The sequence below is a fragment of the Canis lupus genome, chromosome 7 (genome assembly GCF_003254725.2).
Source record: "Canis lupus dingo isolate Sandy chromosome 7, ASM325472v2, whole genome shotgun sequence".
NCBI lineage: Eukaryota > Metazoa > Chordata > Mammalia > Carnivora > Canidae > Canis > Canis lupus.
In genome coordinates this window covers 2,028,403-2,045,257 of record NC_064249.1, presented here as the reverse complement: position 1 = coordinate 2,045,257, position 16,855 = coordinate 2,028,403, and the positions used below count along the sequence as shown (strand labels likewise).

At 36.8% G+C, this 16,855-nt stretch overlaps 1 protein-coding gene across 6 annotated transcripts in view; it reads left to right on the top strand.

The window, feature by feature from the left end:
* The window catches only part of CAMSAP2 (calmodulin regulated spectrin associated protein family member 2), a 116,934-nt gene that overhangs the window by 65,072 nt on the left and 35,007 nt on the right, over positions 1–16,855 (top strand). For all 6 annotated transcript variants that reach the window (XM_025458610.3, XM_025458609.3, XM_025458611.3 and 3 more), the window contains exons 3-4: positions 2,337–2,498; positions 11,984–12,067. In XM_025458610.3, coding sequence (XP_025314395.1) covers positions 2,337–2,498; positions 11,984–12,067 — 246 coding nt within the window. The remainder of the gene's footprint in view (positions 1–2,336; positions 2,499–11,983; positions 12,068–16,855) is intronic.

Sequence of the window (16,855 nt, the reverse complement as noted above, 5' to 3'; positions counted from 1 at the left end):
TCTTTCCTTTTTTTCAGCTCTTGTTAGTTGCCAGGTACTACATTAGGTATAGGAAATATGAAGATAACTAAGATCATGTCCTTGCCCTCAAAAATCTTATTGTCTCAGTAGGGAATTAGTGTTGTATACAGGTGACTGTACTACGGTGAGATAAGTCAGTAGTTCTCAACCCTGGCTTCTGTGGTGCTTCTTAAATATACCAGTGCCCATGCCCTATTTCACATAAGTCAGAATTTATTTTTATTTTTATTTTTTAAAATATTTATTTCTTTATTCATGAGAGACAGAGAGAGGGGGGCATAGACACAGGCAGAGGGAGAGGGAGAAAGCAGGCTCCATGCAGGGAGCCTGACATGGTACTCCATCCCAGGTCTCCAGGATCACACCCTAGGCCGAAGGCGGTGCTAAACCACTGAGCCACCTGGGCTGCCCCATAAGTCAGAATTTAATGCAAGTACAAACTCTTATCTTGTAGAAGCTTGTACTCATTCTGTAGGAAAAATGAGTCATTTTGATTGGAAAGTGAATTAGAAAAAAACCTTTAGAATGAAGGTAACAATCAGGCCAATGTCAGGACTTAGACTATATTGTAAGGAAGATGACAATAGCAAGGGCATGGAAACCTGAAATTTGGTGACAGATTTGTGGAATAGCAGTTTTCTGTGGCTATTTTGAAAGGAGTGTAGATTAGGAGAAGGAAATGGTGAGTTATAAGGCTAGACTTATAGGTAGGGACCAACTGTTAAAGAACTCTACTAAAGAACTTTAGACTTTTATAAAGTAAATGAGGTAGACTTCATGAGAGAATGATATGATGAAATTTCTGATTTGGAAAAATGACTAATCCCTACTTTTAATGTCTTCAAAAACAAATTTTAGATAGATTTAAGGTAATAAAAAATAGAGGACATTATTTCCATATTCTTGGGGTGGGGAAGCCTTTTGTAAACATGGGTAAATTCTGAAGCCATAAAGGAGAACATTGAGATGGACAGATTTTACCAAGAATATATTTAGAGCTTCCCTGTAGCTAACTATACTCTAAACAAAGTTGAAAATCCAAAGGCAGACTAGGAAAATGTATTTGCTATCAGGATAACATATTCTTAATATTCCTAATATATAAAGAGCTCTCACAAATCAAGAAATAAGGAAAGATGAACATCCCAAAGAGAAAAATAGGCAAAAAGATACAAGTAGGCAGTTTTCCAAGGAAAAAATACATTCGTTGTTTAACATGTAAAAAGACGCTCATCTTCATTATTGAGAGAAATGCAAAGTCAGACAAGAGAGGAGTTTTTTGTAACCCTTCAGACTGATACATATGATAAAAAGTGAATGGTATCAAATGCTGGGAAAAAATGTGAGGAAACAGGCACAGTGATATGTTCTTGGTGGGAGATGAGGGTTGCCAGAAACTTTCTTGGGAACAGATTAATGGTTATGTATGAAAACTTAAAATATAGTTGCTCTTGGGCCCAGTAGAGCCAAAGAATTATTCCTAGAGATATATGATGTTGTAGCATTGTGTGTAATGTCAGAGAATAAGAAACAATGTAAATGTTTACCTACTTAGTGTGCACTAAATTTTTTTGTAAGAATGCATAGCAGACTGTACACATTGCTAGGAGAGGAGGACTAGGAGAGAGGTTATTTCTACCTTTATGTGCTTTATAACGTTTGGAACTTTCAAGAATCAACGTATAGCAACACTTTCGTACTTAAAAACAAGTGAATATGTACAACACCAATGAACAAAAAAGGCAAAGGAAAGATTGGAAGTCCTGGGCTGCCAGGTGAATAGGATGAGGAGGAAGCTGGCACCAGGAGAATCAGAGAGTTCTCTGCCTCCTTCAAGTGTGAGAAATGTTGATGGTCTGTACTGGAACTGTGGCAACCAGAATAAGGGAGAGGGTAGATTTGAGAGACATTTTAGAAGAGGAAAATATAAACTTCTACTATGTGGATGTGAAGCCTGAGAAGAGCATAGTCAAAGATCAGAAATTGACTAGTACCATTAATGACGGGCATGCCAGGCACAGCATTTTGAAGTTTTTAAATTGTATTGCCGAGTAAATGATTACAGCATTATTAAAAATAGGAAAAACAGGAAAAGGAACATTTTCTGAGTGTCTTAAAGATCCTCAATAATTATTTCAATGATAATTTGGTTCAGTTAGCCCATCTCTCAATTGTGCTTTCTTTTTGAGGCTTGTCTTCTGTAATCTTTATTTAGTTCTGTTATGTTTGCTAGAAATTATTAATATTTTAAAATATATAAACAGCAGTTTCTAAGTGTAATTTTTAAACTGTGTGTTCTTGTTTTATATTTGCAGAGTGCTCATTTGGCCATGATAGATACCCTAATGATGGCTTATACCGTAGAAATGGTCAGTATAGAGAAAGTAATTGCGTGTGCTCAACAGTATTCAGCTTTTTTTCAAGCTACGGATCTGCCCTATGATATTGAGGATGCTGTCATGTACTGGATTAATAAGGTAGGAATATACTCACTTTAGTAAAAATAAGTCTCAACCAGAAAAAGTGAAATCCTCAATTATGCATTGCCAGTCGGCTATAGATTGCAGTTTTCTCTGCCCAAAATTCTTATGTTGAAATCTTAATCCCCATTGTGATAATATTAGGAAGTAAAGCCTTTGGGAGGTGACTAGGTTATAATGGGATTAATGCCTGCATAAAAGAGGGCCCAGCAAGCTCTCTTGTTCTTTTAACCATGTGATGTCCACCAAGAAGATGTCCAGGAAGCAGGCCCTCACCAGACACCAAATCTGCTGGTCCCTTGATCTTAGAATTCCCTGCATCCAGAAGTATGAGAAATAAATTTCTGGATGGAACTAGAGGATGTTTTGCTAATAAGCAAAATAGGTCAGCCAGAGAAAGACAAATACTGTATGGTTTCACTCATATGTGGAATTTAAGAAACAAAACTGATGAACATAGCGGAAGGGAAGGAAAATAAAAAGAAAACAGAGAGGCAAACCATAATACACTCTTAATTCCAGGAAATAAACAGGGTCGCTGGAGGGGAGGTAGGTGGGGGGGATGGGGTAATTGGGTGATGGCACGTGATGTGATGAGCACTGGTGTTATATGCAATGGATGAATCACTAAATTCTACCCCTGAAACTAATAATACATTATATGTTGACTAAATTGAATTTAAATTAAAAACAAAAGAAATTTATTTATAACCCACTTATTCTATGATTATTTCTGTTACAGCAGCCTGAACAGACTAAGGTATACTGCATTACTGTTTTTGTTTTAAATCAAAATGAAAGCTAAATTTGTTTAAGTTGCTTAAATTTTCTCATTACCTTTTGACTAAAAAATTCTTTTAAAATGATGAAAATAAATTTCTGTATATTCAGCAATATCTATAATTACACTTAATAATGATTTAGTTCATATTAGATAATTATAAAATTCCCAGCACTCAGAGTAGGGTATTATATACTGTGAGTGTTGGGTAAATATTTTTTTAATCCAAGAAGGAAGTAATTTTTTCCTATTATATGATTCTTATGTTTGCTCGACTAAGTTGCATAAGATTGTATCAATTGTAGATTTCCTCTTAGAAATCTTTATGGAACTATGATTAGTTATACTTGTGCCCTGAAGATGCTTAAATTGTCAATAAATCACTCCCCTTGCCAGATTGAGTAATTAATTCCTCTTGATGTGCATTCATTTGCAACTATTACTTCAGAGACAGTGAAACCTTACCCATAAAACCTGAGCAGATTTAACAGTTATATCTTCGAGTGTCCTTCCCTTGAATGATTGCATCACAAGAAGCTATAAACATAAAAACTTTATCATCATTATCAGTGTAGGAGGCCCAATTAATACTCTCCCCTTGGAGTTCCTTTATTTCTTCATCTTTAGTGATTTTTTTTTTTTCACTCCTCCTCAGCTATGGAGAATTCTGGTCACATCCTAGGCCTATTCATCATCAGGATGTAACCTTCATATTCCTATTGCAAGCATCTCATTGTTAAATCATTCCATCACTTACTCTAATACCCCCTGCTATTAACAGTGTTCAGCCTCATCATGAATTCTAAACCATTGAGCCTGTTCATTCTTAGAATCTCAGTTGACATTTTTCCTTTTTGAACTACATTCTTGCAAGTACTGTCAGTCATGCTGCCTCCTTTTCCATCCTTGTGACTTATCTGATAAAACCCTGGTTGAGTTCAGTTACCCACCTTCTCTCTACGGTGCGCCTATGTAAATAAATATTGCTGGAAAAATCTACACAAAGAAGCTAGTTTCACTTTAAATTTATAAGCACAAACTTCAAGTGGACACTCAGTGCTTACTGCCAGGCCAAGAAGTGTGTCCCTAAGAAGTTCACTTTCTCATATTTCGAGATGATTTCATTCTCTCTTCTCTAATCCTCAGACTTTCCATAACCCATTCCCTGTTACTGTCAGTTGAGGACCTTGCCTCATCCTTTTTTGAGACCAGAGATGGGGAGCCATTAGGTGGGATTTTTCTCTTCTTGCTACCAAATCTGTAAACCTTTCTGCATCAGTACTCCTTGTCTTTCTTTCTTTCCTGCTGTTAAAGTGGAGAAAGTACCCTTCCCCTTCCTGTCAAAGGGCAGTTTCTTATTACTTATAGCTCTAGAACTCTTTCTTCCTTTGTTATGGTCATCGATCCTCTGCTTTGGTTCTTATCAAGCTTTCATGTGCATTAGAGTCATCTGGGAACTTGTTAAAATGCAGGGTCTGACTCAGTGGGTCTGGGTTCTGGGTGGAGAGTCTGCATTTCTAAGAAGCTTCAGGTGATGCTACTGGTGTGTGGACCATGCTGTTATTCCCTCACTCTCCTGCATCATTCAGTTCTCCCTCCCTGTTGGATCATTCTCACAAGAATATAGATTTACTCTAGTGTTTCTCTTCCTGATAAATGAAACTTCCCTACCCAGATACAACCCCATTCCTCCATAGACAGAACCTCTCCAGAGTTGTTTACTCATTCACTAGCCTTTTCTTCTCCTTCTCCCATCCCCATTCCTATCCTGAGTTTGCTCATGAGTTGGTTTGGAAGATGGCTTCTATCTTGACAAATCCAGTGAATCCTTCTCTATACTCGTCTTAAATTCAGTCTTTACTTGTAAATCATGTGTGACCCTTCTAAAGTTTCAGTGGGGAACCCAAAGAAAGTGCTTACCTTGGTAGGACTCAAGTGCCACAGCATCTCCTCTGCAGCAGGCACTTCTTCAGCCTCCTAGTACCTGACTCCCCTCTGCACACTGTGAAGTCTTTCCTACACATGCATACTTCAGGGCTCAGCCAAGGATTTGAGGGTCATTTATACATGGAGCTGGGGTCTCCCTCATAGTGATTCCTTCATTCCCAGGATAATTTTTCCTCAAAATCTAGCCATTCTGACAGCCTAGATTTCTCCCTCAGGTCCTCAATCCAACAAAACTAGTTTTCTGCTTGAGTTCTAGCCACTATGTGTTATGTGGATCTAGGAGAAAACCATAGAAACATAAATTTCACTCAACATGTTCCTTTCTTTCAGAGGTCATGTCCTTTCTCATTTCTGCCTGCTTTTGGTTGCTCTCCACTACCTTCAACAATTGCTTTTTATACTTTGTCCAGTTTATAATTGTGGTTCTGGGAAGCTTAGTATAATATATGCTATTCCACTATTACCAGAACCAGAACTCTCAGAGTATCTCTCTACAATGTAACTTGAATCGTGTCACTCCTTTGTTAAAACTCATAGGGGCGGGTAGCCCCGGTGGTGCAGTGGTTTAGCGCCGCCTACAGCCTGGGGTGTGATCCTGGGGACCCGGGATCAAGTCCCATGTTGGGCTCCCTGCGTGGAGTCTGTCTGTCTGTCTGTCTGTGTGTCTGTCTGTCTCTCTCTGTCTCTATGAATAAATAAATAAAATATTTTAAAAAATAAAATAAAATGGTCATATGCTTAAAAAAAAAAACTCATAGGGGCTTCAGTTTACACTTAAAATGCAGAATGTACCATGGCCTACAGAATACCATCCAGTCTGACCCTGTGTACTCCGTCCTTGGCCCATGGCCACTGGTCTCCTTTCTCACTTCGTTCCAGCTGTATGCCTCACCCCTGGGCCTCTGATCATGATGTCTCTTGTTCCTGGGCAGCTCATCTCCCAGATTTTTGCATGGGTTCCATTCCATCATTTCCCAGTTTAGCTAGCACTTTTTCCTTACAACCTTATCTGAAATCCTGACAGATAAATACCTGTCAAATATTATTTTCTGCTATAACACTCCATTGCTTTACATCATAGCACTTATGAGAGTTCTTAATTAATTTACTTAATTGTTTAAACTAGAATAATCTATGTGAAGACAGGTACAGTGCCTTTTTTTTTTTTTTTTTTTTTATTGGTGCCTAGACTAGCACAGTGTTTGGCAGAGAGATGCTGTTTAAGAAATCAAAAAGTTAGATAAAGCTACAGAATTAAGCTAGGCATGTTAGAACTTTGGGAATCTCTTAGAAGGATAAGTAAGTCACTTAACTGGGATTGTTTGGCACCTTTATGCAGCCATATCCACCCTGTTCAGTTTTTACATAGAGGTTGAAACCACTGAACCTCCTGGTGTATTTTTTCTTGCTCCAGTCTACCAATACGAGCTTCATTATTTATTCTCTCATTATGACTTCACTCTTGCCTCTCAGATTTAGTATGTTTTTGCTCCTTTTGGCTATTATTTTGGTTCACCCTAACCTGGTTGCCATTTTTTCTGGATAATAGCCCATAAAGGTATAAAAAACCTATCATAGAAAAATAGGAATAGTATGGCTAAATTAGTTAGCATTATTGGCTGAAAATGAATTTGAACTGAAAAACAAACAAAACCACAGAAGGTAAGATTGTACTAAGTGACTAAATCATGCAGAGACACATAGAAGTTACGAACACGTGAACCCTAACATTATTTGGCCCTACCTCTTTTTCCAGTTTCATCTTGTAATCCCTCCTTTGGGTTCAACATGTTTCAGCCATACTGTTTTTTCAGTTCCTCAAACATACCAAGTTTTCCCCCACCACAGACCTTTGCTTTTATTGTTTATTCTTTGTCTGGAATGCTGGTTTTTGTTTTGTTTTGGTTTGGTTTTTTTCTGTTTTTATCATGGCTGGCTTCTCATTTTTAGGTCTCAGCTTAAGTTACCTCTCTGATAAATCCAGCCTTCCTAAAATAGGTCCCCCCCACTCCCATTCTTTTCTTCTCACTTCTTTATTTATTTACAGTTCTTCTAATAGCATTTTTAAATTTGATCTCTTGTCCCTTTTTTTGGTTCTACGATTATAGGGACCATTTTAGATTTGTATTTCATTGTACCCCTAGCCTCCTAATACAACTCTTGTCCAATGTAGTTGAAGAGGGAAATTAGTTAACTGAAAGAAAACTACCCAGAATGAAGCCCAGAGGAGTGAGATGGAATATATGAAATCAAGGTTCAGGGGATCCCTGGGTGGCTCAGCGGTTTAGTGCCAGCTTTTGGCCCAGGGCGTGATCCTGAAGACCGGGGATTGAGTTCCACATCGGGCTCCCGGCATGGAGCTTGCTTCTCCCTCTGCCTGTGTCTCTGCCTCTCTCTCTCTCTCTCTCTCTCTCTCTCTGTGTGTGTGTCTTTCATGAATGAATAAATAAATCTTAAAAAAAAAAGAAATCAAGGTTCATAGTTAGGTGTATAGGCCTAATTGGGATTCCAAAAAGAGATTATCAGAGAAAAATGAGGGAAAGGGAATATATTTGGAGAGATATAAATTTTTTAAAAAAGATTTTATTTCAAATAAATAAATTAAATAAATAAATAAATAATTTTATTTATTTCAGAGAGAGAGAGAGAGAGAGAGCGCATGAGCGGGGATTGGGGCAGAGGGAGAAGGAGACTCTGCTGAGCAGGTGCAGGGCTCCATCCCAGGACCTTGAGATCATGACTTAAGCCAAAGGGAGAGACGCTGAAACTGACTCAGCCACCCCAAGATACAAAATTTTCTACAATAAAGATATAAACTTTCAAATTTAGGAAGCACAGTGAGTTCCAACCAGGATAAATTAAAATAAATCCACATCAACATATGTATAGTAATAAATCTGCAGAACTCCAAAAATAAAAGACAGTCTCTTAAAAGAATGGCAGTCACTACAATAGACTTCTTTAACAGTAGTGTTTGCAACCAGAAGATAATGTTGCAAAATCTACAAAGTGTTGAAGAAAAATAGCAATGAACCTAGGGTTCTAGACCTTTTATTCAAGACTAAAGGTTAAATCAAAAAGTTGTTCAAAGAAAGAAAGACGGTTCATCACTTAACGCTTGCAGAAAGAACTACTAAAAGGTGGTACTTCAGTAAGAAGGAAATTGAACCTGGAAGAAAGGTAGGAAGTAGGAAGCAATGATCAAAAGCAAAATCAGTATATATATGAGTAAATTTAAATAAGTATTATAAAAAAGTCATAGTATCTAATTTTGAGGCCCATAAGAAGGAACTGTAATTCTTTTTTTTTTTTTTTTAAAGATTTTATTTATTCATGAGAGACCCAGAAAGAGAGCACATCGCAGAGACACAGGCAGAGGGAGAAGCAGGCTCCCTACAGGGAGCCCGACATGGGACTCGATCCCTGGTCTCCAGGATCAGGCCCTGGGCTGAAGGCGGCACTAAACCCCTGAGCCACCTGAGCTGCCCAGAACTGTAATTCTAATTGAAATAATACGGAGATGAGAGGAGGTGATTTGATTTAAAGCCTTTCAAATAAGGTTTGTTTTGTTCAGGAGGAAGGTGAAATATTGACTAACTTTAGACTTATATTAGGGCAAGGATACACATTACTGTTATGTATTTAATTAAAAAAAAATTTTTTTTTAAAGTAATCTCCACACCCAGCATGGGGTTGGAACTCAAAACCTTGAGATCAGGAGCCGCGTTCTCTCCCAACTGAGCCTGCCAAGAGCCCTACTATTTTATATTTTAAAATGGGAAAAAAAAAAAAAAAGCTAGCGTATAGTTTTAAATTAATGGGTATTTTAAATTTAGTATTTCATTTTAGCAATTTATTTTTACCTAATTCATATTGCTAAAGACAATTATTTGTTACATTATTCTCTAGTTCACTAGTCCTCAGCACTGGTTCAAGTGGTAAAATACCTCGAAGTAGGGATCCCTGGGTGGCGCAGCGGTTTAGCACCTGCCTTTAGCCCAGGGCTCGATCCTGGAGACCCGGGATTGAATCCCACGTCAGGCTCCCACTGCATGGGGCCTGCTTCTCCCTCTGCCTATGTCTCTGCCTCTCTCTCTCTCTCTCTCTCTCTCTGTGTGACTATCATAAATAAATAAAAATTAAAAAAAAAATACCTCGAAGTAATGATGAGCTCTGTGATACGTTCCTTTAACTTTTATCTTTGAGTTGCACAAAAAATATCATGATTCAACTTCAACGGTAGAACTTTGTAGCCAGCATTTAGGAACTGGTTTAAGAGTCACTAAGCTAATTATCTCAATTGTCTATCTTAAGTACCCAAGTAAGTTAATAGCATGGCCATGTCTTGTCATGTCTACAACATGTCTTACAGTTTTCTTTTATTCTCCCTATTATAAAAGTTAATGAATTATCAACATATAAAATTTTCTTACAATCATAATTTTGGCTTTTGGGATGATTTATACCATTACATAAGCTTTTAAAATATTTTATTAGAGTTTATGAAAGTCCTTACAGACATTTAGCTATTTGATACTGCTTTGGGGGGATGTATTATTTATAAGCAATGACTATAAGTTTCTACCTATGGAGTATATGTTGTGTATCATGTACTGTACTTGGTATATTTTACACATTATCTTCTTTATTCTCTGTATTATCTCAGCTACTTATTTCATTACTTATTTATTCTTATTATTTCAGTAAGAGTATTACCAGTTTCTGAGGGTCACAGATCCAGGCACTGCTTAGCTGCATCCTCTGTCTTAAAGTCTGTGACAAGGCTGCAGTCAAGGCATTGGCCTGGCCTGCAGTGTTCTCTGAAAGTGTGACTACAGAAGGATCCACTTCCAAGTTCCTGTGGTTGTGGCAGGGTTCAGTGCAGGCAGTTGGACTGAAGGCCTCAGTTTCTTACTGTCTCTGGGCTGGAGGCATGGCTGGCAGTTCTGTGCCATGTGGGCCTCTCCATAGGGTAGCTCACAGCATGGCAGCTTGCTTCCTCAGAGCCAGCAAGAGAAGAGAGTCAGCGAGCAAGATGGAAATTAGGATGTTATGTAATATGATCACTGATGTGATAGCCCACCACCTTAGTTGTGTTCTGTTGGTTAGAAGCAAATTAGGTCCTGCCCACACCCAAGAGGGATCACTGGGGACAATTTTTGAGCCATAATACCCTAAACTGTTTTATGAAGTAGCTTTTATTCAAACTAGCATCTGAGGCTCAGAGGTATCAAGAAATTATTAAGGTCATAGTTTGTAAGTGCAGATTTTGATTCAGACCCAGATCTTTTCTAATTTTACTGTCTCTTAGAAAAAATATTTTTATACAATCAAATTGATGATCTCAGAGATTAAGTAGGAAATTTTAGAGCATCACAGATTCACATAACAAAATAAAGCTGTTGATTAAACCCCTTATTAACCCCTTAGAAATATCATGAATAGAAGATTCTTAGTGACTATTGTTAATTAAATTTATCATAAATTAAAATTCTCCATTCATTTTTAGCCACTAAACTGAATTTTAGGCAAAAGAGCTCAGATAATTATGGGTTTAGTTAAGAGTTGTGATGGTTGATAATGCTATCAGTGTTTTCCAGAGTGCCATAATTAAACAATTTGAACATTTATTATTACTTAGTGACCTTAAAATCATTAACTCAAAATCCAGAATTGTTTAAATTAATTCTTAAGAAATATTTTATGTACTATGCAGACTGTTTCTTAACCTTTTTGGACTATGGACTGTTTGAATAATCTAATAGGAGATAAATTAGACCTTCTCCCTAGAAAGTTCTCATACGGAAATTTTTTCATCTATTTTGGCTGTGGCGTTATGACTGCACTAAAATTCACTCATGATTCAGGGACATGTTGTGAAATCACAAATTAAGAACTTGTTCAAAGTGTTTTCTGTTAGTGTGTGGATATACACACGCACACACACACTGAAATATTATTTAGCCATTAAAAAAGAAGGAAGACTTGCCCTTTACAACAACATGGATAGATCTAGAGAATATAATGCTAAAGGAAATAAGTCAGAGAAACACAAATACCACATGATTTCACTCATGTGGAATTTAAGAAACAGAATAAACAAAGAAAGGATAAAAGGACACAAAAAAACCTCTTAACTATAGAGAACAAACAGATGGTTATCAGAGGGGAGAAGGGTTGGGGGGATGGATGAAATAGGTGAAGGGCATGAAAAGTATACTCATCTTGATGAGTACTAAGCAATACACAGAATTGTTAAATCACTATATTGTACACCTGAAACTAATATAGCATTGTATGTTGACTATACTGGAATTGAAATAATAATAAAATTAAATTAAAAATAAGTGCTTCATGCCATTAAAAAAAAACCTTGATGTTTTCTTTGGTAATGAAAACATTAATTTTACAGAAAATAGTTCCATTTCCTAGTCCTAAAGAGATTATAAAATTTTGATTAAAAAAAATTTATTGCCTAAGCATTAAAGTTGGATATAATTGAGTACTTTTTTTCTCTAGAACTCTATCCAGCTCCTACATATAGTAGGTGTTCAATAAATATTTAATAAATTAATTTTAGGATATCAAATAAAACACTTGTAAAATATCTGTTTCTAGTTGGGGAAATGAAATTTTCTCATTTGAGTGGTACTGCTATTTGACATCAGAGATCTGACCACAGGCATTTTAAGGTGCATGTTATTTTATTGTCATCTTTGAATATAAATTCAAATTAGTATTTTTATATTTTAAGGTAAATGAACATTTGAAAGACATTATGGAACAGGAACAGAAATTGAAAGAACACCACACAGTTGAAGCTCCAGGAGGTCAAAAGGTATATATTTCAAAGAAAAAAAGGTGCCTATATGAATAGACTGTGTATGTTCATATATATATATATATATATATATATATATATATATATATATATATGTAGTTTGGGAAATATATATATTAATTAATAGATGTGTTCATTAAATTATTTTTTTTGGTGGTGGTAACTGTGCCCTAGGAAGCATGTCATAAATGCCAAGTGAGTATTAGTACAAAATGAAGGTTAATTGAATGAAGGGGTTTAGGAAAAATTGTTGATGATCAGAACTTAATTTCTGGAGTACTTTTGGCAAAAAATAATGGTTTTGCCTTTGGTAAAATGTATGAAACAACAAGAAAACATTATCAGTGTATCAGCCTTATAATGACTTGTAATAAGACCAGCCTTTAAAATATATTCCAGGAATTGTAAGTCGTGCATATGGTTATTCTATAAAGGGAGAAGAAACATTAATATGGATTCATTCTTTAAAAATTATTGTGGCTTTTAGAGTTTTCCTCTTTGAAAATTTGTGTTTTTGTCATATAATAAGACCAGAAATATATTTCTTACACTATAGTATATCATCTCTTTTAATATGTACCATAATGAGAGCTCTTTAAACATATTGTGTAGCATTTGAATTAAGGTGTAAGAAATCATTAGTGTTCAGAGATCTTATCTTCCAGTTGGATAATTTAAATTTTCTTTATTATTATACAGTTTTTCTATTCATTTTGGTCTAATGCTCCTGGTTATTGATACCTCTATTAGAAGAGAAAGAGAAAAAAAGAAAGGAAAGGCAAAGCTGTTTGGTGTATTACCAATTTCAATAGAAAACTTTTGTGGGAGACCACCTAATATTTTGCCTAAATATGTTATTTTGGGATCACAGTGATTTCCCTCATTTGGCTTACTGACTACCTGCTGAATATACTATCCATCCTTGATTCTTCATCCCAACTTTGTTGACGTCCTTTTACCCTAGAGGTACATCAGAATGGAAGTCTTTTTTTTCCCATCACTCCAGATCACATATTCCATTTCCCTGTCTTCCACCAGCTTCTTTCCCTGTCCCTTCCTTCTTCCCCCATTCCTTTCCTATTAGTTTCCCTCCTTTTCTCTTTCTCATCCTGTGGAAGTTGAATCCTTTGCCCCAGTTTTGTTCCTGGTTCTAATCAGGAATGAGCTAAGATGGCATCATCCTAAGTTAAAACACTCATGGCCTTTTTCCATAGAAATCTTGTTTATTAAATATAATGATTGAATTCTACAGTATTGTATACACATTATGAACTAAATAGGGATTTTATTTGCTGACATAGGACCCAGTAAACACAGTTTTATGAAGTAAAAAATGCCATTTATATTCCAAACAGGGTGAAACACCTTTAAGAAAAGCTATAATAGGGCAGCCCTGGTGGCGCAGTAGTTTAGTGCCGCCTGCAGCTTGGGGTGTGATCCTGGAGCCCTGGGGTCAAGTCCCATGTCGGGCTTCCTGCGTGGAGCCTGCTTCTCCCTCTGCCTGTGTTCTGCCTCTCTCTCTCTCTCTCTGAATAAATAAATAAATCTTAAAAAAAAAAAAAAAAGTAAAGCTATAATGTAGCATCTGGACACTACTTGTATTATACCACTTTGATGTTTTAATAGCACTTAGCCTCATGCAATTGCACATGAGTTCATTTGGGTAAATGAAGAAATGAATGTGATTCATTTTTTTTTTAATTTTTTTTTTTAAATTTATGATAGTCTCACACACACACACACACACACACACACACACACAGAGAGGCAGAGACATAGGCAGAGGAAGAAGCAGGCTTCATGCACCGGGAGCCTGATGTGGGATTCAATCCCGGGTCTCCAGGATCGCGCCCTGGGCCAAAGGCAGGCGCTAAACTGCTGCGCCACCCAGGGATCCCGATTCATTTTTAAATATTTGGATTAATACATATTTTATTTTAGCACAATACATATTTTTATTTCCAAATGAATTTTCTCTTTTTTCCAATTGTTAGAATCTTTATGAAAATTTCACATAGACTATGTAATTTTACATAGTCTTACTGCAAAGTACAGGTGTCATCATTATGAGGCACTCTGCATAAACTAGGGAAAGAAATCTCTATTATCTAACAATGAGATTTTTGGCATTTGAACTGGTTAGTTTGGCTGGAAATTTAATCACTTCATTCTTGATTTTTTTATTCCCATAAAAGCAAAATTCTTTTTTTTTTTTTTTTAAAGATTTTATTTATTTATTCATGATAGTCACACAGAGAGAGAGAGAGGCAGAGACACAGGCAGAGGGAGAAGCAGGCTCCATGCAGGGAGCCCGATGTGGGATTCGATCCTGGGTCTCCAGGATCGCGCCCTGGGCCAAAGGCAGGCGCCAAACCGCTGCGCCACCCAGGGATCCCTAAAAGCAAAATTCTTGATCCTTTTCTCCTTTTAGGGACAAGAGATAGAATGACTTGTTCTTTCTTTATTACTATGCAATTGGTAAGAAGTTGCCACGCCTTCTACTTACTCAGGCTAGCTTGCCAAGTGACTAGATGCTAACCTTGTTGTCTATGATTTATCTAGCTATAATCAGGGCCGGGGATCCCTGGATGGCTCAGCGGTTCAGTGCCTGCCTTTGGCCCAGGGCGTGATCCTGGAGTCCCGGGATCGAGTCCCATGTCGGGCTCCGGGCATGGAGCCTGCTTCTCCCTCTCCCTCTCTCTCTCTCTCCCTCTCTCTCTATCATGAATAAATAAAATCTTTAAAAAAAAAATCAGGGCCTGTGGTGTTGGATGATAACATTTCTTACCTTTTGTCCTTTCCCACCTATTCTCAACTTAAATGTCCAATGAAATTATTTTATGAAACTTCTTGTTACAGCCATCTTCTTGGTAAAATATATGCATATGATGAGGGATACTTGCACTGCAATATTATTAGTGCTAGACCAAAATTAGAATTCCAAAGGTATTTCTTCAGATTTATTAGATCTGCTGATGATGTATTTCTGATTATTGGATTAGTTGGTGTCTTAAAAGGAAGGCATTTTGAGTAGGACCATGTCCTGGGAAAATGTTTAAACAGTTTACTAATGTTATTTTCCCAGGTTTTTTTTTTTTTTTTTCAAGTTGCTCTTTTTCTTTCTAATATCCTTTTTATTGTAAAGTAGGATGCCCAGTTAAATGTGAATTTCAGAGAAATACCAAAAAATTTTTGGTATAAGTTGCATGAGCATCTCATATTTTTATTTGCTAAATCTGGCAACCGTACTTGAAAGATCTCTAAAGTTTATAGCCAGTGACGTTGAGTTCAGCATTCATTCTTTTAAGGAATTTGTTTAAAAAAAAAATGCTATGATAAACTGAGTATGGACTTAAAGTCAGAAGAGTTCTGCCACTAACTAGCTTCATGACCTTTCCCAAGGCACTTGAACTCTGTGGGCCTCATTTTCTTTATAAATTTTAAAAGTTGAATTAAATGGCTTCTAAATTCTGTGACTAAAATGATTCTCAAATTTTCCTTTCTTAATATATTAGTAAAAGTAAGGATTCAGAGCAAAAGGCTAGTGAAGATAGTAAGTACTTGGTTATTATAAACTTTCATATATGTATATATTACTTATGGATTTATGATAACCTTGGGAGTGAAATATTTAAGGTGGTTTCTAGAAGATGTGGGACTTGAACAGGGCCTTAGTAGGTTTTATGATTTTTACAAAGTAAGGCACTATGTCATAAGGAATAACATGAGTGGAGACATGAAGTTACCACATTTGGACATTAGTAAGTAGACCACTCTTACTATCAAAAGTAGATAGTTTTGAAATAGCTATGAAATTCATTGGTTTGTATTTTGAAATTTACAGTGCTCACTATAGAGTGAATAAAGTTTGTTTCTCCCAATATTAAAAGTACATGTCTCTTCATTGTAACATTTGCCACTTTTAAAATAGAAATGCTGATGAGATGTTTTACAGAGGGGTGGGAATTGGATGAAGGAATTATCTTTGGAGAAAGGATATTAACTGAGCTCTAATTGCTTTTCCTTTAAAGGTATAGTCTCAAAATAGACTACACTTTACCCGGTGAGACAGTAGGTGAATGCTTATACATATTTGCTTGATTACGTCAGCCATGTGAATTTCCATTTTTACCAAAGTTCCTTAGCAATTAAAAACTATGACCTTTTTGTTCTCGGTTCTATTTTTTTAAACAGTACCTGAGGGGCACCTGGGTGGCTCAGTGGTTGAGCGTCTGCCTTTGGCTCAGGGCATGACCCCGGGGTCCTGAGATCGAGTCTCGCATCGGGCTCCCTGCATGGAGCCTGCTTCTCCCTCTGCCTGTGTCTCTGCCTCTCTCTGTGTCTTTCACAAATAAATAAAATCTTTAAAAATGAAATAAATAAATAGTACCTTAGATACTATTTGATTCTTTTTTAAATAACTTTTTTTTAAGTTTTATTTAATCCAGTTTTGTTTATTTTTAAGTGAACACTGTATCTCACGTGAACTTATGACCCTGAGAGCAAGAGTCGCATGCTCTACCTCCTGAGCCAGCCAGGTACCCAGAAAGATTCTGAAGTCAGATACATTTGGGAAATGCTGCCCTCTCTGTGTCCCTTTAAAAATGTTACAACCAGGGTACCTGGTGGCTCAGTCTGTTGAGTGCCTTTGGCTCAGGTCATGATCCCAGGGCCCTGGGGTCTGGGATTAACCTCACACTGGGCTCCCTGCTCAGCGGGAGTCTCCCTCTCTCTCAGCCCTCCCACCCCACTTGTGTTCTCTCTCAAATAAATAAATAAATAAAT